The following is a 21,800-nucleotide window of genomic DNA, read 5'->3' as shown; positions in this document are numbered from 1 at the left end:
TTTGTATGTTTTCCAAAAGAGTAAAGAACCTTAAGTAGCTAATGTAGTTCATTTTGTTGTATTTTTTTTCTATTTTTGTTTTATAAACCTTCATGTCAACGGTTGATTTCAACGAGACTACTGTGAAAAAGCACCTCTGCTGCATGGGAAACTGAAACCCAGAGGAGGGAGATCTAGTAGCATGTAAGTTCCCACAAACAGGTAATGCTTGAAAGGTAAGGAATACCTCTGTCCACTGTGCTCACTGGACCCTGGCCCAACTCAACCTCGGCCGAGTCCTATGAACTTGGTGGTCGGGTACCAGTGAGGGTGATCACAGGACAGCAGGAACTATATCTCTAAGGCCAATCATCCTGCAGATGGTGACCGTGCACTACTACTCCCCTAGCCAAGCTCATTGTTTTACCTCATGTGTTTATGTGTTTTACCTTAACGTTCTCTCTCTTTTCTTTTTTGGTGGTGGTGTGGGGGAGACTAAACCAAAAATCAACATTTTATGATCAGCCATGTTTTTCAGGATAACATCTATGAAACTGTAATTCCACAACAGAGAAAGTTGAAACTAGAAGCATTTCATACTTCCTTTCATTTACTTGGCAGTGAATTACAAATAACTGTTGTTGAAGATCTCAGCAGGACTTGTTCCCCATTAGGATGTAAACTTCTTGAGGGCAAGAATAGTCTCTGTCTAAATGACTGTTACCCTGGTGCCTAACACAGTGGAACATAGGAACACAATGAATATTTGCTGAATAAATAAAATTTATGAATTTCTTATTTTTATGTATTTATTAAAACTGGTTTTATCTGAAAGACAAGCTTTGACTTATTATTTGTAAAACTTATTTATTTATTTATGGCTGCGTTGGGTCTTCATTGTGGTGCGCGGGTTTCTCATTGCGGTGGCTTCTCTTTGCTGTGGAGCACGGGCTCTAGGGCGTGGGCGCGTGGGCTCAGCTGCTCCGCGGCATGTGGGATCTTCCCGGTCTGGGGCTCAAACCCGTGTCCCCTGCATTGGCCGGCGGGTTCTTAACCACCTCGCCACCAGCGAAGTCCCACAACCTTAAATTTTCTTCGTGCCACACGTTTAAAGTAATTTGGTCATTTAAAAAGTCAAATAATAGTCTACAACCATAATATCAGTGAAGGAAAAGTGACCAAAAGAACCAAAGGCCAGAGAGGAATCATAAGCAAAAACACACCAGAGGACTCTGATAACCTAAACCAGTCTTAACTCTCATCTATGTTGTAAGTGTGCTGAACTCTGACTGATTACCTGTGATGCTACAAATGGCAAGCACACTGGCAAATGAAGACTTCTGTACTACTGGGAAAGGAAAGAAGCCTATTCTGCTTTTTTTTTTAAGAAAAAAAAGGCTTATGTTAAAATTAACAAAAAGCAAAGGAACCTCTTAAGATTTTGCTTGGATGTAGTGGTTGCAGTTGGGGATTGCACTAATCTTTTAGGGATCCAGTAAACTATTGGCCCTTTACATCCAGGCAGGCAAGCTTACTTGTTAAGCATTCCTGTCCCCAGCTATGTTCTCAGGATAGTGGAGTAGTTAAGTCACGGACAAAAAAAGCCTTGTGCACCTGCTGTTATCAGGCCTAAAAGACCGAGTGAATCATAGTTCTGTATCCATCCACACTCACACAGATTCTTCCCTTTGAGTCATGCACCAAAGGGAAGCAGGACTCAAAACACCAAATTCCATGATATCTTTCTGTACAACGTAAGTTCATTACAGTAACTACTTTGATTTTTTTTTATTTTTCTACTTGACTTTACAACCTTTTTACACACATCTGTATAGGTAATTGTTATAATACAAGGGTGATGTGACAATTTTCACACACCACTTTCTGGCTTATCATTTAGAGGCTTAGCAGGACTTTAAAAAACATATTCTCTAACTTAAACCACCTCTTTGCCAACAAGGTAAATATAAGTGTCCTCATCACAGCCAACAAAGTGATTTCATATAAGAGAAGGAATAAGGTTTCTAGGAATTACTTAGTGTTTTCCATAAATTGATAGATAAAGACTACTTAAAAGAACACCACTTTTTCTTTTTTAAAAAATGTTTTTGGCTGTTAACTTGAAAGAAAGGAAACTAAAAAGGCACTTATTTGTGCTGCCTAGCAGCTGTAGTTTACCTCATTAACGTTGATCTTCGACTTTGCAGAAGATTCTAAAAAGGCACAGTTACACCACTGTCTTGCTAAATTCTGACCCTGTTCTTTGCCAACTACTCGCTCATCTTCCAGGTCACATTTATTACCAACCAAAATCATTGGAACCTGCGAGAAGGAAAAAATCATATAATAAGCCCTAACATACTTGTTACTCAGCCTTTTATAAGTAAGCAACTACCAGCCACCAACTGAAATGTGTTAGTTAGGACTATAATCTTCATCAAGTGCTTAAAAAAAGGTGTATGTACGTGTGTTGGGGGGAAACTGGAGGGGGAAGAGACAGAAAAAATATGGACAAGATTCTACAACACTGATCTGCTAAATTATTTTAAGACTATAATCCCAAAATGCTCAGGTGGACTAATGCTAATGGCTGAATTCCAAGTAGAAAAATCTGAAGGAAAAGGAACCTCCTGCAATACTCATTGTCTTGGTGTGTTTTAAGTGCCTCATCTCACAGGACCAAAAAATGCCAATAGTAGCGGCAAGACCAACACGTTAATAAGTTTTACTTCTACAACTGACATCTAGATCTGAAGACTAGCTTAGGTGAGATATTAAGGAAAAGAATAAAAATACAGCCACTGAGTAGCTATGTCTTCATCTACAACTCAATCTTTAGTTTATTACATGGGATAAAGAGATTAACATTACCAGAATTCAGTGATTTGCATGTAATTGCCTATGAAAAGAGAACTCTCTTAGATGAATTAGTCATGGGAAGAAAGAGAACTATTCATTAGGTTATGGTTGGTCATGAGTCATATGGTGCAAATTCCTCCCGCCTACAGTATTACCCAAAGTTGAGGTCTTAAGCAGGTGCCTATGTTCCCATTAATAATGAGAGAGAACACACAAAAACAGAAAAGAAGGTACAAATGAAATTTTATATCCTAATTTATACAACTTTTGAAAAAGGAACTTTCTGTAGCTCAAAACTGAGACAAACGTAAAATATACATTTAATCTTTGCAAAAAGGCAAAACAACAATGATGCTATTCATCAAATAAGACAAGAATTCTAAAACAGTATATTTTACCACAATAAAAAATTAACATTAAAAAAAGAATTCTAAAACAAAAACAAAAAAATATATAAAAATGTAAGTTAATTAAAATCTTTACCATAATTCAAAGGAAAAAACTAAGTAAAAACTGTACCAACAGAATTTTAGAAATAGGAACACAGCATTACGGTTCTTAATAATGTTCTCTGAACACTGTTTCTGACATAACTACCAACTTTCCAAGCCCAACTGGAGTCCCCCTTCTTCTACCAAGTACTCTTTGATTCTTCTTTCTCCACTCCACTTATGACCCACATAGCACCATGTAGGTCATAAGTACAGTAGAGAAAGAAGAACTTTACATACGTGTCCTTCTTTTCTAATCATCTCAGCATATTATCTGTAGGTAAATTTAGAAAGCTTAAAAACGTTTTTGGTCACCAGGGCTCTTAGGCGCATGGTAAATACCCTCTAAATCCTCTACTGATAGAGAAAATGGACACTTTTTATTTGGCCATAGAGAGATGGCAGTATGCTATATATATAGAGAAATACTTACATCTTCTGTGTCCTTAACCCGTAAAATCTGTTCCCTCAGGTCTTGTAAGTCATTAAATGTGGACTGAGCTGTAATAGAATATACTAGTGCAAACCCTTGGCCATTCTTCATATACAAATCTCTCATCGCTGTAAATTGCTCCTATAAAAAAAATATGCAATTATAAATATGACTTCTTAAATGTATATTGAAACAATTTAAATCAGAATAATCACAAGTGAGCTACTGAATTTTTTTTTTTAATGTATGTATGTATGTATATATAAATATTTTTTGGCTGCATTAGGTCTTCGTTGCTGCACGCGGGTTTTCTTTAGTTGCGAGCGGGGGCTGCTCTTCGTTGCGGTGCACGGGCTTCTTATTGCGGTGGCTTCTCTTGTTGCGGAGCACAGGCTCTAGGCACACGGGCTTCAGTAGTTGCAGTACGCAGGCTCAGTAGTTGTGGCTCGCGGGCTCCAGAAAGCAGGCTCAGTAGTTGTAGTGCACGGGCTTAGTTGCTCCGCGGCATGTGGGATCTTCCTGGACCAGGGCTCAAACCTGTATCCCCTGCATTGGCAGGCAGATTCGTAACCACTGCGCCATCAGGGAAGCCCTGAATTCTTTATTACATGTTATCATGACAGGAAACATAAGACGTGATACACGGTTTCTGGAAAATTTGACATGAATGTCCCTGTCCCCTACGTACATGACTAGAAACAGCTACAGAATTAGAACGGAAATCTTAACCACTTTAATTTGTTTCTGTGTGATTTAGAAAAACTGCATATAGTTCCTTTTTATATACAGATTTTAATTATTTTGGTGCTACAAAAGATGATGTCCAAGGTAGTGGTTTTGGAAAAGAGAAGTCCAAGTACTGAACTCTGAGGCCCTCCAACATTAAGAGGTTGGGGAAATGAAGACAAATCAGGAAAGGAGACTTAGGAGTAACGAATCATACAGGGAGAAAAGCAAGCAAGTGTTGTTTCCTAGAAGTCAAATGAATAAAATTTTTACAGATAAGGATAATGATCTACTGAGTCAAAGGTTGCTGAAAAGTCAAGAAGGTTGAGGATATATCCGAGGGATTGATTATGAATGACAGACCATGGACTTGAAGCTGTATAAAGAGGGGGTTGAGGATATGATAGATAATCAGAGATGTTAGATTTAACAGACTGCAGATTACAGTCAGGTTGAAAGGTATGAAAGGAAGTGAGATGGAGAAACAAGAGATGGTTAGTAGAGAGTAGGACACTTGAAAATGAGATTTAAGATGGTATTATGTTACTGGTAATCATATAGTCTAGGGTAAAGACCACGGGCATGAATGACTGAAGCAGGGTGGAGGTCAAGGACCTGAGAGGCCAAGCTACTGGATCATCTATATTACCCGTAAAGATTCTATTTGGATACTAAAATCACCAAGAATTTGGACTAAAGCAGTGTTGGAGAAAGTAAGCAAAAATCCTTAAGGAGTAAGGAGTGATCTAGAACAAGATCAAAGAGCATCAACTACTTTCCAAACGTTATGCAAGGCACTGGGGACAGAGAAGTAAACAGAAAATTACAACACAGCATGCTGAGTGCTAGGATGGTATAAATACAAGATATTTGAGAGCAAAAGCGGAAGATCTCTGTAGAAGGGGAAAATTTTAATTTGGACAAGAGGAGGAAGAAACAATGCCCTCACACTTGTGGAGGCTGTGAAAGGAAGAAATAGAAAGTATTTTTTTTTTTTAACTGTTGGGGTCTTTGGGAACAAAGGAGAATTATTGCTGATTCAGAAGCTAGGAAATTTGGGGGTTGGACGAAGTGGCAAGAGGGGGAGGTCTCAATTCAGCTGATATAAGAAAGAAGGAGTTCCAGTGATCCAAAGCTTCCTGTTGGAATCAAGATCCATTTTCCCACAAAAGAATAGAAAAATATGGTATAATTCGTACTCTAATTGCTCCAGTCTGCTTAAGTTTTTTTTTGATCTGAAGCTTTCTTACCATTTATAAAATTATAGTGGGAATATTTGTGCTGAATTTTAAAACAACTTAAAACATTTAAGAATACCATCCATTTTAAAGCTAGGAATTGCCTAATAGGTAAAGTCTACGTATATGGAGAAAAAAAAAAGAAAAGAAAATCATTTAATGTGTGCATTTTTTGTGGTAGTATAATTGTGGCAGAATAAAACCATCATTAATTAATTAAACAATTAAAAAGGTGAGGACAAATGAAGACAATGAAAATAAAAGCAAATACACATATACACAAATACACAAATACACAAATATAAAAGACATTTTGTGCCAAGTGATTTATAATCACTATCTCGTTTGATCATTATAAGCACCCTATAATGTACTAAACGTCACTATACTCATTTAAGCATGTGAAAAATGAGGCTCAAAATAATCCTAAAGATTTTTGTCAGAACACATGTATCTGTCACCAGTCCCTTGAGATGTTAAAATGCTAATAAAAAGCAAAAAAAGTTTTTTAAATAAATGAATGACCACGGTGTTAAGAGTCAGTCTTATTTAAACCCAGAGAAATACCTATTTTAACTAAAATTCCGTATTTAAAATACTTTCCTTTTGTTTGTTCGTTTAAAGCACTAAGAGCATAATCCTTACCTCAATACAGGGAAAAGAAACTCAACACACAGATTCTGTAGGTGCGCGCAACATACAATTTAATAGTGATATGTGGGCATTAAGTACATCACAGATAGTTTCACACACATAAGAAAATTTAGGAAGCCCTACGTTTAGAGACTTAACGTTCTTAATCAGAACAAATGCTTTTACTCACAGAAATCATTCAGGTGACCATATACTGTTCACAAATGAAAATCTGTCCACCCACCCTACCCCCGCCAAAAAAAAAGAGAAAACATCCTTACTGTTCCTGCTGTATCCAGGATTTCGAGCATACACTGTTGGCAGTCTACTTCAACTTGCTGTTAGGGTCAGGGCAGGGGGGTGGGGGGTGGAGGGGGATGAAAAAGTAACATCAAAATGTCAGTCTGTTTTCCTCCCACCTCTTCACTCAAAGTCCTTATTAACAACTACAAAGCCTTTCTCTAGCAGTTTGCTGTATTGGTGGAGACCAAGTTGGTACCACAGTAAAGAACAGGAGGTCTCAAACACATTCTATTAATAATACAGAAGCTAGGACTGTTAATCCTGAGTTTAGATATTTTTCTGACCACTATAAACTCTGAGTAATGATTGTTGTTATTATTAGAAGCCAATGGTCATATTCTGCAATTTAAGAAAAACTGCAACAAACAGGTATAGTTCTAACAGGGGAAAAAAAATGTATAAAGTATGTATATTTATATTATCTTCAAAACAAAGCACAAAAGCAGCTCAAAACAGCCAATATCTGGGGGTAAAGAAAACTTTGCCAACTTACCAGATTCAAGTTGTCAAAGTTTTACTAAAATATGCCCAAATTTAATACAAAGGAAATTCTTAAGAGATAAAGGGAACACAATAACACTGAACCTATAGAGTTCTCAAGACTTAAAAAAAAGGTACTTCTTTGGAAAAGCTGTGTGTATAAGGTGAAATTTCATATACTGAATTCTACTTTCCCAGGGCTTTACAGAAGAGAAGGTTGTCCTAAAGAAAGTATCAACTATTAGCTGTGAGGAAAATGTTCAATAAAGAAGGGATTAAGAAAAGTGCTTCAGCACTCAAGGTACATATCTCCGTTTGTAGTTAAAGCTTTAACCGGCAACTTATTTGGGGGAAATTTCAGTAATGCAACATGGTCTTCTAAAAATAAACATATTAACCTAAGGACTATTTTAAACTCTGCTTCTCTGTCAGATCAGGAATTGATGAGGAGCACCACAGGTGGATCTACAAACTCACTGTCTACCACTTACGGGACAAATATGATAACAACCTGCACAATCTGTGAATGGGCATGTTCAATGAACAATGAATTAGGTCTGTAGTTTCTCAATATATATCACAATTTTGTTTCCAATTTACAGATAATGAAACTGCTCTGCCAGTAGGCTTGATGAACTTAATTCAGCAAAAGTTATAGCACTATTTAAAGGTAAATTCTAAAACATCTACCAAAGCAACCCTTTCTTATTTGTTGAAAGGCAGGTTAATCTTTTTGGGGGGCAGTGGGGTATATCGTTGGTTACTAGGCTTTCTTACAACACTGTCTCTTCCCCCCCCCCATAACATACTTGGGAAATAAAATCATGAAAATTCTCCACAATTCTAGCTAGTCTTATAGTTAAATAAAATAGTATTTTTTGTCAAGACCAACTATTAAAATTTTTTTTCCTTTTAAATAAGCTTTATTTTTTAGAAAGCAGCTTTTGGTTCACAGCAACACTGAGCAGAAAGTACAGAGTTCCGATACACCCTTTTCCTGCTCCCTGCTAGCCTCCCCCACTATCAGCATCCTGCATCAGAGTGGTACATTTGTGAGAATCAATGAACCTTCCTGTATCAACACATCATTATCCTGCAAAGTCCACAGTTAGCAATTTTACTCTTGGTGTTCTGGTGTTACAGAATCCAACTCTAACTATTTACAGTTTAAAGGAGAAATATGTTTTAAGTTATTATACAACTAAACAAAAATAACTTTCAGTTACTGTATAACTTCAAGCATAAAGTGTTCTCAATTTTAGTTCACAAAAAGAGTAATCAAAAATATACCTATTTATATGCAATTTTTCTACATTAAAAGAATTCCCACCAGGAAAATGTGTACATTAAAGAACAGATTACTAATCAGTAACAGAACATGGAGCTCTCTATAGCTAATAAGCAGTGTTCTACGAAAAGTATTTTGTCTTGGTGAAACTTTTAAAAACAAATACAGAACATCTGTATCATTTCTCAAAACTATTTTCAAAAAAGCAATTCCATGGATCAAGTTTTAAAGTCATAAGAAACTACTTGTAAGCATGTGTATACAAGTTTCATATTTTACCTTTCTGTAGGAATCTTCTATCGTTGGGTCATATTTTTCAACAAAAATTCCCTGAACAAATTGAACTGTCTAGAAATTTAAAAAAAGCAGACAAAAGTTAAGGACTTAAAAGAAAAATCAGCCCCTCTTAAATGTTACTTAACTTCGCAAAGTGGTAAAGGTTAAATGTAATTATATGAAAACTCTGCGTAAACATGCAAATGTGAAGTGTCATTATTTTTCAATATAAGGATACATTCATAATTAAGAGTACACTTATGAAAGGAGGTGGTCATGTTAAAAACTGTCATCAATGCTGCTGCTGACATTACACTGTTAAATAATTACTATATTAAGTTTTAAAATACTACCAGGATACAAATAAGGACATGGATTCTAATCTACTAAAACGTGAAAATTTATCAGTATTTAAACTCCTATTACCCCTCTATGTATCTATAGCAAGTTTTATCTCATACCCTCAAAGGAGAGAGACAAAACATTGTAAATTTTAAAAAGTCTTGAACAGTCTTTCTAATTGTGGGGGAAAACAGAAGAGGGAATTAAAATTTATTGAGTTTATTAAATTTATAATTACATTCAAATTTCATATTCACCCCAGAAGTAGTTATTTTTCTGATTTGCCAGCTGAGATTCAAACATATACCTTCCTGATTCCAAAGCCTTACTCTTTGCATAGGAAAACATTACCTACTCATCTTTTTCAGATTATCTACTTTTATCTCTAAAATTTCTATAAACAAAGATGGGAAACTAGGTATTTTACCATTCAGTAAATGAAAAGAAGTACAGAAGATGGTTGTGAAATATTTCCTAGATAGCTTTAGAACGGGGTCTGGTACATCACTGCCTAAAAGCAAGGGTAAGAATGTGGACTGAGGTCATTCACACTTCAATTAGCCAGAGGAATATTTTATATACTATTTTAGCTTGAATTAAATAGATTAATTTGAATATAGTAAACTTCTTCAGCTATCTATAATGGTGGTTCCATTTCCTCAGCTCTCATTTACTCTTCAACCCACCCCAGGATGGTTATGGCATCATCACCTTACTGTAGCTGCTTTTATCACATCCAGCTACTATGCTATGACTTCTGAGCAGTCAAGTAAAGGTACATTATTTACATTCAAGTACAAGATACATTCTTCTATGCTGGATCCTCCAATCCTACCTACTCTTTAAATGTTGAGAGGTACTCAGAGCCCAGTCCTGAGTTCTCTTCTCTCTCTAGTCTCTCCCTAGACAACCTCATTAATTCCTATGGATTTTAAATTAATTTATTTATTTTAAAAAGGTAATTCATGGACGTAGGACAAAATGCAAAAGACACAAAAACATATGTAATGGTAACTAATTCTATTTACCATCTTTTCCAATTCCACTCCCAAGGAAGTAATTGATATGTTATCTGCAGCTTATTGAACCTTGCAAAAATAGCCTCTGTTCTTTTATAATATCTCCCCCCCTCATTCTTCCTTTCTTATAAAACACATATGGTACTCTACACTGCTTAGTATCTTTTTCCTCCTAAGTAATACAGCTTAGATATCATTAATTATCAGTATATACAGAGCTGCTGCATTCTTTTTAATGGTTTATAGGATTCTACTCAAAATACGTATTAAAAACTTATTTAGCCCCTACTGGTAGACATTTAGGTTGTTTCCAAACTCTTGCCACTGTAAAGAATGTTGTAATAGACATCCTTGACCATGTCATTTTGTATATGTGAACTTATGTGTGGGATACATTTCCAGAAAGGGACTTGCTGAATTGAAAGTTACATGCATTTAAAATAACGGATACCAAGAGGGAAGAGATATGGGGATATATGTATAACTGATTCACTTTGTTATAAAGCAGAAACTGACACACCATTGTAAAGCAATTATACTTTAATAAAGATGTTAAAAAATAAAAAAAATTAAAAAAATAATAAAATAACAGATACTCGCAAACATTCACCACAGAGGTACTAAATTACACTCCTAACAGTAACATAATTCCTATAAAATAAATACCATAGATATATTCATGGCAACCCAAATCATACCACAAGTCTCTCTTTTAAGCTATTGTCTTGAGGATGTGATGTTTATTTGATGTATTTACTTGAACATCTCACAAGCACATGACGTTTGACATGACTCTTGATTTTCACTCTCAAATCTGCTCATTCTCCAGTGCTTTCCTTCTACTTCTTTAATGGTCCATTCATAAAATCAGTAGCTTGACTGTGAAATTTGGGAGTCACCCTCAACAGCTCCTTCTCTCCTAGTCCCCATATCAATCTAGCACTAAGTTAATTGTCAATTCTACCTCCTATTTAACTCTCAAAACATCTACTTTTCTCTTCTTCACTGCTAATATAAGCTTCTACAAACAATAATGTGGTGTATTGCATTAACTCCCAACTTGTTTCCCACATCTTCTCTGCCTGTCTTCTAAATTACTCTTGATAGAACAAAGTGCTCTCTTTAAAACATATATCCAATTCTGTCACCACCACCACCCTCCCAAAACCCTACTTCAACAGCTTCTCATTGTCATTAGGAATAAATTCCAAGTTCTTACATGGTCTTCAAGTCATGATCTGGCCCCTGCTTATCTCTCACCTCATTTCCCTCTACTTTCTTCCCGGTTCACTCCTATCCCAGCAACTGTGACCCTTCTCAGTTGTTCAAATGCTAATTTAGGTTCCCTTGTCATAGAGGTCTCTTAACAATATATACTTTTCTTTCAAAGTATCTCTCTCACAATTATAATCAAGTAGTTCTTTGATTAATTGTGTATCTATTACATCTCCTCCACTATAATGTAAGCTCTGTGAGGGAGACTGTGACTGTTTTTGTTCACTGTTGTAACTTTAGAGTCTGACGTTATAGACGCTCAATGAACACTTCCTAAATAAATACAGCATGTGTACAAAAAAATGACCTTTATTCCACTTAAGTCTGGGATGGGGGTAGGGTAGGATTTACTCCACTGGTACTTGTAATAATCAGTCTCCCACACTAGAATGTAAGTTCCTTAACAATGAAAACAATTTTTATTCCTCTTTGAATCACAAACACTAGTGCTTAACATAAAATAGGTAGCCAATAAATATTTGATAAATGAAAGAATGAATGAGCCACCATTATAAAACTACACATCCATGGTTACTGAATGAGTCCTTGTACCCTGGTAGGTCAGATATTAGGCATATAAAACATACTGCCACCTTTTCTCTTGAGCGACTAGAAGTTGTAAAGCAAGAAAATATCACCGTTCTTCTTGCATTATATTAATTAATTATAGTTAGGTGGCTAACTTACCAGAGCAGACTTCCCCACGCCTCCTGAACCAAGGACCACTAGCTTGTACTCACGCATGATGTGGTCTTTTTAAATACTGACAATCTGGGGGAAAAAAAAAATCAAAGATTAATAAACATGCTAAGAATAGCCTAAGAATGTACAACTGTTACATGAAATAACATGACATTTTGTTTTTTGTTTGTTTTTTCCCTTAAAACTATCAAGAGGAAGACAGAGGCTATACAACAAAACCATGAATATTTTAATACAAATTTATAGGACCACTGCCAGGCATTTTAGTTCATTACAGATTATCTTTGACTAGTCATCAATCATTAGCCTGTTCATGTTACTTCGTATTTGATCAGAAAATAAGATGATTAAAACTAGTAGTTATAGCTACAATCACGAGCTCTTTACGAAGCTATCACTTAAACTTACATACTTTTTTGAAAAGTTCACTCATGAGCTTGAATATAATGAAAATGCTATTTTATTTGCTTAAAATATCATATGTAATTCTATACTGTTTTGTTCATTATTGTATTATTGGTGAACCACATAAACTGTTACCTCAAATATTATTATGATACAAATGGGAAAATGTAGATGAAATTGTTGAAACTCTGTAGGTAGGTACTGCTGGTTTATTTCATAAGGCCCAAATTGCTGGGACGGGGGGAGGGGAATAAATATAAACTTTATTTTTTATCTCCATGATTATCTTAAAAAGATACAAAAGAATTTCCAATGATCATGATGGTGTAAATAGGAATGAACTTTCCATCCCACAATAAACAGCTAAAACACCAAACAAAATATATGAAACAACTGTTTGCAAGACATGGTTGGACAATAAGCAGTAAAGCACTGTGATCTCTGAGAGGTGGGAAGGAAATGAAGTGAGACCTACACCTGCCCTGGCTTTCTGCCTAGAGGTACTTTTCAGATTGTGATGCAGGGAGAAAAAACTCAAGCAGAGAAGTTACCAGAGAAGTGGGAGTTATGCACAGAAAACTCCAGAAATCTGCACAGGGGTCCACCTGAGTCTGCGGCCAAACACTAAGCCAGGCATGCAGGATGAAACTCCATGAGGTAAGGCAAAGAATAAATAGGAATCTGTAAGCTGAGCAATTCCCAGAGGGCTGGGAAATATTGACATTCTGACCAGAAGAGTCTTCTTTGTTGAAAAACAGACAATTCACTTGAAACCCCAGAATATTCATACTTAGTACAGGAGTAAACAAACCCTAGAGTAAAAAATACTCTACATGCTTCCTAAAAAGGCTTAAAAATAAGCCTCAAAAGGATTGAGTCAATCCATAGATAACAACTGCCTGTCAGAACAAGTCCAAGATTTTTTTAAAGAAAAAAAAAATCCACCATTCAACAATATAAAATTTTCAATGTCCACAGCATCCAATAAAAATTAATAGACACATAAGAAAGAAAGAAAATATGACCTGAAACTAGGGTGGGATGAGTCAACTGAAACAGACCCAGAAGTGAGATAATGGAATTAGCCAATGAGGACTCTAAAACTGCTATGATAAATATGCTCAAGGATTTAATGAAAATATGAGGAGAGAAACGGTAGACATAAAAGAACCAAAATGAACTTCTAGTGTTCAAAACCAGTATGTGAAATGGAAATATAACCAGATGGGATTAACATTGTATTAAATACTGCAGAAGGAAATTTCAGAGGAGCTGAGATGAAGATAGAAAAAAGTTGATGAGGAGGGTAAAGAGTGGGGAGATGGAAGGAGAGGGAGAGAGAAAAGAAAAGGAAGAAGAAAAATAAAAGAAGAAAGGAAAACCACAGCTATCAAGTATATGTGTGTAACTGGAATGGGGTGGGGGTGGGGTTGAATAATAAAATACTTTCAAAATTTGATAAAAACTATAAATCCATAGATCCAAGAAACTCAGTGAGCCCTCTCCTTAGTATAAATACAAAGAAAAGCACAAGGCACAATAATCAAATTCCTGAAAAACTGTCAAAGAGAGAAAATCTTACAAGAAGCTAAAGGAAAAAGTTTAGCCACAGAGGAACAAAGTTAAGAAAATATATAGACTTTCTCGAGAAGCTATGCAAGACAGAAGAAAATACATCTTCCAAATGCTTAAAGAAAAATATGGTCAACCTAGAATGCTAAATACAATGAATGTATCCTTCAAAAATGAAAGTGAAATAATTTTTTTTTTCAGATCCAAAAAAAGAGAGAAAAGCTGGGGGAAGAAATAAGTTCACCAACCTGCACTTAAAAAAAAGCAAAAAAAATTCTTCAGGTGGAAGAAAATGATAACAGATGGAAATGTGGATCTACATAAAGAAATGACAATTGGGGCTTCCCTGGTGGCACAGTGGTTAAGAATCCACCTGCCTATGCAGGGGACATGGGTTCGAGCTCTGGTCCGGGAAGACCCCACATGCCACGGAGCAACTAAGCCCGTGCACCACAACTACTGAGCCTGTGTGCCACAACTACTGAAGCCCGTGTGCCTAGAGCCTGTGCTCCACACAAGAGAAGCCACCACAATGAGAAGTCAGTATACAACGAAGAGTAGCCCCCGCGTGCCACAACTAGAGAAAGCCCGTGCGCAGCAACAAACACCCAATGCAGCCAAAAATAAATAAATAATTAATTAATTTAAAAAAAGAAAAAGAAATGACATTACTAAAGAATAAAAAGTACCAGAAATGGTGAGAGTAAATCTACAAGACTTTTTTGGCCTCTTAAAGCAAAAATAACAATGTACCACAGGGTTTACAACATACATAGAAGTAAAATATATTACAATAATAGCACAAGAAAGGGAAGGGAACTGGAAGTATAATGTTCAAGGTTCTTTCAACCAGACAGATCCTCATATCCTTAACCCCCTTTCAAGGCCCCCAGTGATTCTTAGTCTGAGGATTGCTGTCATTTTAACAAGATATGAATTCATCACCTCTCTCATCCAAAAATGTGTACCCTTCGAGAGGAAATCCTAATATAGTAAGGCTTATTTATGCTCCCCAAATTGCCTCCTAGGGCAATAGAATTTGGGGAAAAGCACTCAGAGATTGCCAAATTATTTTGGGTACTCTGTAAGAACAAGATATTTGTCCCGTTACTCAACTCGAGGGGTAAGAGAGTCGACTTCCAAAATCATTTTTCATACATACTGTATGCATAGAAAATTATTTTCTTTACACCTAACAAGTACCATGGATTATAAATGTATATACATATGCACAAATGCAGATACAAGAATAATATAGCTCAGATAAGAAAACACATACAAATACCCAATGAGGAATAATGTAGATTAATATTTTCTTTTTAAAGGGGGTTAGTTCTAACTCATTACTGCCAAGTTAGAAAACTACTATGTTCTTCCAAGCAAATCCCATGCCTTTTTATGGAAATCTCTTGTGCCGTGCACTCCCAACACAGCACCAGAAAATTTCTGACTCTGGTTAAGATTCCCTGACAAATAAGGAGGACAAGAATAAACATTACACTATGTTTACATTTTAAGTCAATCTTGAATCCCTAACACTACGGTCTAAGTTATAACATTTTTTCACTCTTCGAACTTCAGCAAAACTACTTCTAAATTTCATAAAGTAACAATTTGATTTCTTTGTGATGCAAATAGACCCCAACTTTGTTGTTTCTGTTTTTAAATATTTAAACTAATTAAAAGATGAAATAGTTTCTCCTGCACAATTGAACCTATGAAACAAAATTCATTAAAGGAAATTTAGTTGTGACAAGAAATTTTGGAGAAAAAATTTTTTACATTAAGGAACACTGAAGCTTAACAAGCAGTTATACTGTTGGTTATACTTAAATATTTACAGAAGCTGTGAATATTTTAAACGTGACAACTGACCACAACATGTTGGGGATGGGTGGGGATAGTGGTGAATAAATATGGAAATGATGGTAAGACTTAAGTTTCTAAAATAAAGAACAAAGTTCCTCATAGTACATCATAATGCAACATCAACTGTTTTTGTAACATAAAATCACATTATCTCATTGAGAGAATATCTTCCTTGATACCTTCTCCTCTTATTCTTCTCAAGATTAGTATTTTGGGGAGAGGATGTACATAGGGATAAAGTGATCAGACATAATGTACTTATAAATGAAGTTTATAAATTAGTCTTCACACTCTAAAACCAGGTATACTCAGCCCAATAGCACTTCCTACCCCTTCCCAAATGAAAGAAGGTAAGCTCCTGTAAATAGAAGAGGCCAGTAGGGATTCTCAAAAAGAGCAGACAATTAATCACAGATTTGAGGAAAACACCTTGACAGAGGCAATAAATTCAACAAACAGAAGAACAAAAACCAAAGAAAACAGAGTTAAGAGGGCCTATAAAACGCTATAAAATAAATGTAATATCCTTAAAGAAACCTGTGAAGTTATTACATCTATGTAAAAGACACTTTGGAAACCTAGAAAATAAAAATATGAGCATCAAAAAAAAGTTCAGTAGATGGGCTGAAGAGAAAAATGGATATAGCTGAAAAAAGCAGGTTAGTGAACCAATATACTGAACCCACCCAAACAGAGAAGAACAAAAGGATGGGGAGATGGAAAGTGTGAAAGAGGTAAGAAGGATAAATCTCACCCTAAAAAACTTCTAGAGAAAAACATATTCCTCTCCCCTTGAATATGGGAAGATTTAATAAAATATAGCAGAAGTGGTGTTGTCTGACTTCTGAAGCTAGAAAGGGTGCCAGAATTTCCTCCTGGATCTTTCTCTTTGCAGCCATGTCTTTGGGCCCAGGCTGTAAGGCTGCCCTGAAGCTGCCACTTTGGAGAGACCACAGAGATGGGACAAATTTGCTGGAGGAACCCCAGCTGTGAGTCCTCCCAGACCTGTGAGTGTAGAAGATGATCCCAGACAGCCACCATTTGACTGCAACACCCAGAGGAGAGACCTTAGGCCAGATCTACCTAGCTGAGCCACTCCCTAATTCCATACTCAAGAAACAACGGGTTGTTTTAAGCCACTACATTTTGAATGGTTTGATAACTAAAAACAGAAGGAATAAAGGAAAAAAAGGAAGGAACAAAGAAGAGATGGACAAATTGAAAATAATGGATAATCCAAATATCACTAATTACGTGAGTAAATGTTCAATAGGAAAAATTAAAATACAAGACAAAATACATACAGCAGAAGTTGACAGAACTAAAGGAAAAACTAGTCAAATACACAATCATGATTAGATTTTAACATAACAGTATCTGATAGAAAAGGAAGATAAAAATCAGTACGGATATGTAAAAGATTTGACCAAATAACAAATCAACTTACTCCAGTAGACATATATAGAACACCACACCCAACAACTGCAAATTACACATTTTTCTAAATTGCCACATGGATTATTTACTGGAACAGACAATGCTGGGCCATAAATCAGGTCTCAACAAATTTCAAAGGACTGAAATCATACAAAGCGTACATTCTAACTACAATTAAACTAGGAACCAATACAAAAATATACATAATCTCAAAATGTAAGTTAAACAACATAATTCTAAATAATACATGGGTCAAAGAAGAAATCAAGATGGAAAGTAAATAATTAGAACTAAATGATAATAAAAATACATATCAAAAATTACTAGAAAAACAAATACCATATGCTAACACATATATGTGTAATAAAAAAAAATGGTTCTGAAGAACCTAGGGGCAGGACAGGAATAAAGATGCAGATGTAGAGAACGGACTTGAGGATATGGGGAGGGGGAAGGGTAAGCTGGGATGAAGTGAGAGAGTGACATGGACATATATACACTACCAAATGTAAAATAGATAGCTAGTGGGAAGCAGCTGCATAGCACAGGGAGATCAGCTCTGCTCTGTGACCACCTAGAGGGGTGGGTTAGGGAGGGTGGGAAGGAGACACAAGAGGGAGGGGATATGGGGATATATGTATACATATAGCTGATTCACTTTGTGATACAGCAGAAACTAACACACCATTGTAAAGCAATTATACTCCAATAAAGATGTTAAAAAATTACTGGAGTTGTTGGTACTCCAACACAAAAAAGGAAAATGATTCAAGAAACAGAAAGGTGTAAGAACAAGAAATATGCCAAGCAAATAAAGCAAACAAATAAATAAATCAGGAAAAATTATAGTTAGGTATCTAATTATCACTAAAATATGTATAAAAATCTGGAAATAAAACTGATTATCTCAACCTTTTTGTTTGGGAGGAGACAGGAAGAAAGGCATGTTAAAGGTTTTCTCTTCTTGGGAAAAGGATAAAGATACTGAATCTCTCTTTTTCTATACATTAAAAAAAATATAAATCTAAACATGTGAAAAATGTAATGTCAACAACTAAATAATATAACTTAAAAATCACCAGAGGAAAAACGAGCAAAGAAAACTTGACCAACTCAACCAGAGTCAGAATATGAAAAATAAACAACAGGAGAGAAAGGTATCATTTGCAAACCACAAATGATAAAAGCTTATTCTATGAAGACTGTGATGACAAACTTAGAAAATAATACATTTAATTTACATGTAGCAAATCCTATAACATGTTATATGAATAGCTGGTTTTGTCTTTTCTTGTTTAAAATACTGAAGTCAGTATTTAACAACAGAATGCCTGAACCATAGTAAGTGTTTCTTTTGTGGTAATTCACTCTAAAAACATCTCCAGATATGGTCATCTAACCCTTTGAATTCTATGCTCACAAAACAGTCCATTCCATTTCTGGATAACCTAATTGTTAGAACGTTCTTTACATTGCTGTTTCTTTGTAGTGGCCACTTACTGGGTCTCTGTCTCTGATGCCAAACAGAAAAAAGAGAATTCCTCTTCCAGTCTATGCTCCTTCAAATATTAGAAAACAGTTATTCCACCTGCCATATCTTCTTTTTCAATAAGCAATCCTATTTCATTTTTCAGATGATAGTTTCAAATTCTGTAATCATTCTGTCTCCTACCCAAAAGCTTTAGGTCTTACACTCTCTTAAACTAAAAGTAATATATGCTAATTAGTACTACTAGCAGGCATTACAAAAAAAGGCTTAAAACAAAAAAGAGCAGTAACTATATCCCCTTAACCTACTTCAAACTTCTAGCTCTTTCTTTGAGTGCTCTCCATACTTCTAAATAAGATATTTATACTCCTATCTCTTGGTTTTTAGTTTTACATATTGCTATTATGGTAGATGAGAATTTTAGCTCTTAAATAACACATAGCAAAGTAATATATTAAGATTACATTTCCTTTTTCATATAACTTGTGTTTATTCTGGAATTGTCTACCAACGTATTTTCCACCCAAACCTGCCAGATAATCTATGAATTTCATTCCCTTCTCCCCACCCTCCACCCCACAAAAAAAAAATCCTTCCTGTAGCTTGCTGTAATCTGTACCAGTTGCTCTCCAGGCCCACAGATGTCTGTCAGCCTAGGACTTTCTTACGTACTGGTGTGCTTCAGAGTGCCTATCCACAGAGGTTACCACTACTATTTCTACTGCTCCTCCAGAAAATAAGGCACTTGTCCCCATAAGTCAACATCTTCTCTAAGCACACTGTTTAAATCAATAGAACAGTGTGAATATGAACTATTGGGCTGGTGACAATATTTTTTTAAAAGAGAAAGAAAAGAAAACACTAAATTATAGATCATTTTCAGTATTGTGCCATCACTTTTTGGTACAAGTATCTAAAACTTAAAAAAAAAAAAAACTTTTAAAAGCACAAGGTTTCCACAATTTCTTAGGTTCTTACATTTCCTTTTTGACCCATCTCCTAGAGAAATGGAAACAAAAACAAAAATAAACAAATGGGACCTAATGAAACTTTAAAGCTTTTGCACAGCAAAGGAAACCATAAACAAGACCAAAAGACAGTCCTCAGAATGGGAGAAAATATTTGCAAATGAAGCAACTGACAAAGGATTAATTTCCAAAATTTACAAGCAGCTCATGCAGCTCAATAACAAAACAAACAACCCAATCCAAAAATGGGCAGAAGACCTAAATAGACATTTCTCCAAAGAAGATATACAGACTGCCAACAAACACATGAAAGAATGCTCAACATCATTAATCATTAGAGAAATGCAAATCAAAACTACAATGAGATATCATCTCACAGCAGTCAGAATGGCCATCATCAAAAAATCTAGAAACAATAAATGCTGGAGAGGGTGTGGAGAAAAGGGAACACTCTTGCACTGCTGGTGGGAATGTGAATTGGTTCAGTCACTATGGAGAACAGTATGGAGGTTCCTTAAAAAACTACAAATAGAACTACCATATGACCCAGCAATCCCACTACTGGGCATATACTCTGAGAAAACCAAAATTCAAAAAGAGTCATGTACCAAAATGTTCATTGCAGCTCTATTTACAATAGCCCGGAGATGGAAACAACCTAAGTGCCCATCATCGGATGAATGGATAAAGAAGATGTGGCACATATATACAATGGAATATTACTCAGCCATAAAAAGAAACGAAATTGAGCTATTTGTAATGAGGTGGATAGACCTAGAGTCTGTCATACAGAGTGAAGTAAGTCAGAAAGAGAAAGACAAACACCGGATGCTAACACATATATATGGAATTTAAGGGAAAAAAATGTCATGAAGAACCTAGTGGTAAGACAGGAATAAAGACACAGACCTACTGGAGAACGGACTTGAGGATATGGGGAGGGGGAAGGGTGAGCTGTGACAGGGCGAGAGAGAGGCATGGACCAAATGTAAGGTAGATAGCTAGTGGGAAGCAGCCGCGTGGCACAGGGATATCGGCTTGGTGCTTTGTGACCGCCTGGAGGGGTGGGATAGGGAGGGTGGGAGGGAGGGAGACGCAAGAGGGAAGAGATATGGGAACATATGTATATGTATAACTGATTCACTTTGTTATAAAGCAGAAACTAACACACCATTGTAAAGCAATTATACCCCAATAAAAATGTTAAAAAAAAAAAAGAATATATCCATGTAGACTTGAAGTTAGGGACCAGCTGGTGTAAATTTGTGTGGTTATCTCCTGACCTAACCTTTTAGCTTCTTTTTGTTCCTTGATTGTAGTTAAGCTTCATCTTGCCTCAGGGCCTTTGTATTTGTTTCTCCCATGTTTTGGAAATATTATTTCCAGAAAAATTGTCCATAAATGATTCCTTTCTATTCTTTGGCACTCATCTCTTAAAGATATTTTTTCCTTGATTGTCCTACCAGCCTAACTTAGTCCCAATTTATCAGATTACCTTACTTCTTTCACAGAATAATAATAAAAACAAATATTATCTTTGGTGGAAAAAAAAAAACTTTTAAAAGCACAAGGTTTCCACAATTTCTTAGGTTCTTACATTTCCTTACTAAATGACACTTCCCTACTTCTTTATGTATCAAAAAAGGAACACAAATTCTACTGCTTTAGAAGACACTGACCCATCAATTATCCCCAAACAAATTTTTACTAAAACCTTTAGTAAATTATGACTGAGGCAGTTATCCCATTCATTGTACCCTTGACATTCTCTAAGAATTCAGGTAAAGGATTAAAATATTTAATCCAACCATCTTACTTTTTCAGGAGTAAAAATTTTTGGCAAATTTCACAAGTGGTCTTGAAAGGCTTATTATACTATTATGATAACTCATGCAATAACCTGCCATTTGAAATTATTCCTTAAAAAATGTATTAGTGAGTACATTTTTCTTTTATAATAATCTCTGTAGCATCTGTAGTTACATCTCCTTTTTCAAACTTATTGTTTATTATGGC

At 35.6% G+C, this 21,800-nt stretch overlaps 1 protein-coding gene across 5 annotated transcripts in view; it reads right to left on the bottom strand.

Moving 5' to 3' along the window:
* Positions 1-21,800, bottom strand: part of RAP1A (RAP1A, member of RAS oncogene family) — a 74,052-nt gene that overhangs the window by 9,898 nt on the left and 42,354 nt on the right. For 4 of the 5 annotated variants that reach the window (XM_067727249.1, XM_067727252.1, XM_067727250.1 and 1 more), the window contains 5 exons: positions 12,030-12,113; positions 8,710-8,778; positions 6,641-6,697; positions 3,763-3,903; positions 2,158-2,301 (listed from right to left, as the gene is read on the bottom strand). In XM_067727249.1, coding sequence (XP_067583350.1) covers positions 2,158-2,301; positions 3,763-3,903; positions 6,641-6,697; positions 8,710-8,778; positions 12,030-12,086 — 468 coding nt within the window. In that variant the 5' untranslated portion in view covers positions 12,087-12,113. The remainder of the gene's footprint in view (positions 1-2,157; positions 2,302-3,762; positions 3,904-6,640; positions 6,698-8,709; positions 8,779-12,029; positions 12,114-21,800) is intronic. The other variant, XM_067727253.1, reaches the window with a different exon arrangement.

The sequence above is a fragment of the Pseudorca crassidens genome, chromosome 2 (genome assembly GCF_039906515.1).
Source record: "Pseudorca crassidens isolate mPseCra1 chromosome 2, mPseCra1.hap1, whole genome shotgun sequence".
Classification (NCBI taxonomy): Eukaryota; Metazoa; Chordata; class Mammalia; order Artiodactyla; family Delphinidae; genus Pseudorca; species Pseudorca crassidens.
Note: the sequence above shows the minus strand (reverse complement) of the source record. Positions and strands in the feature narration are given on the sequence as shown.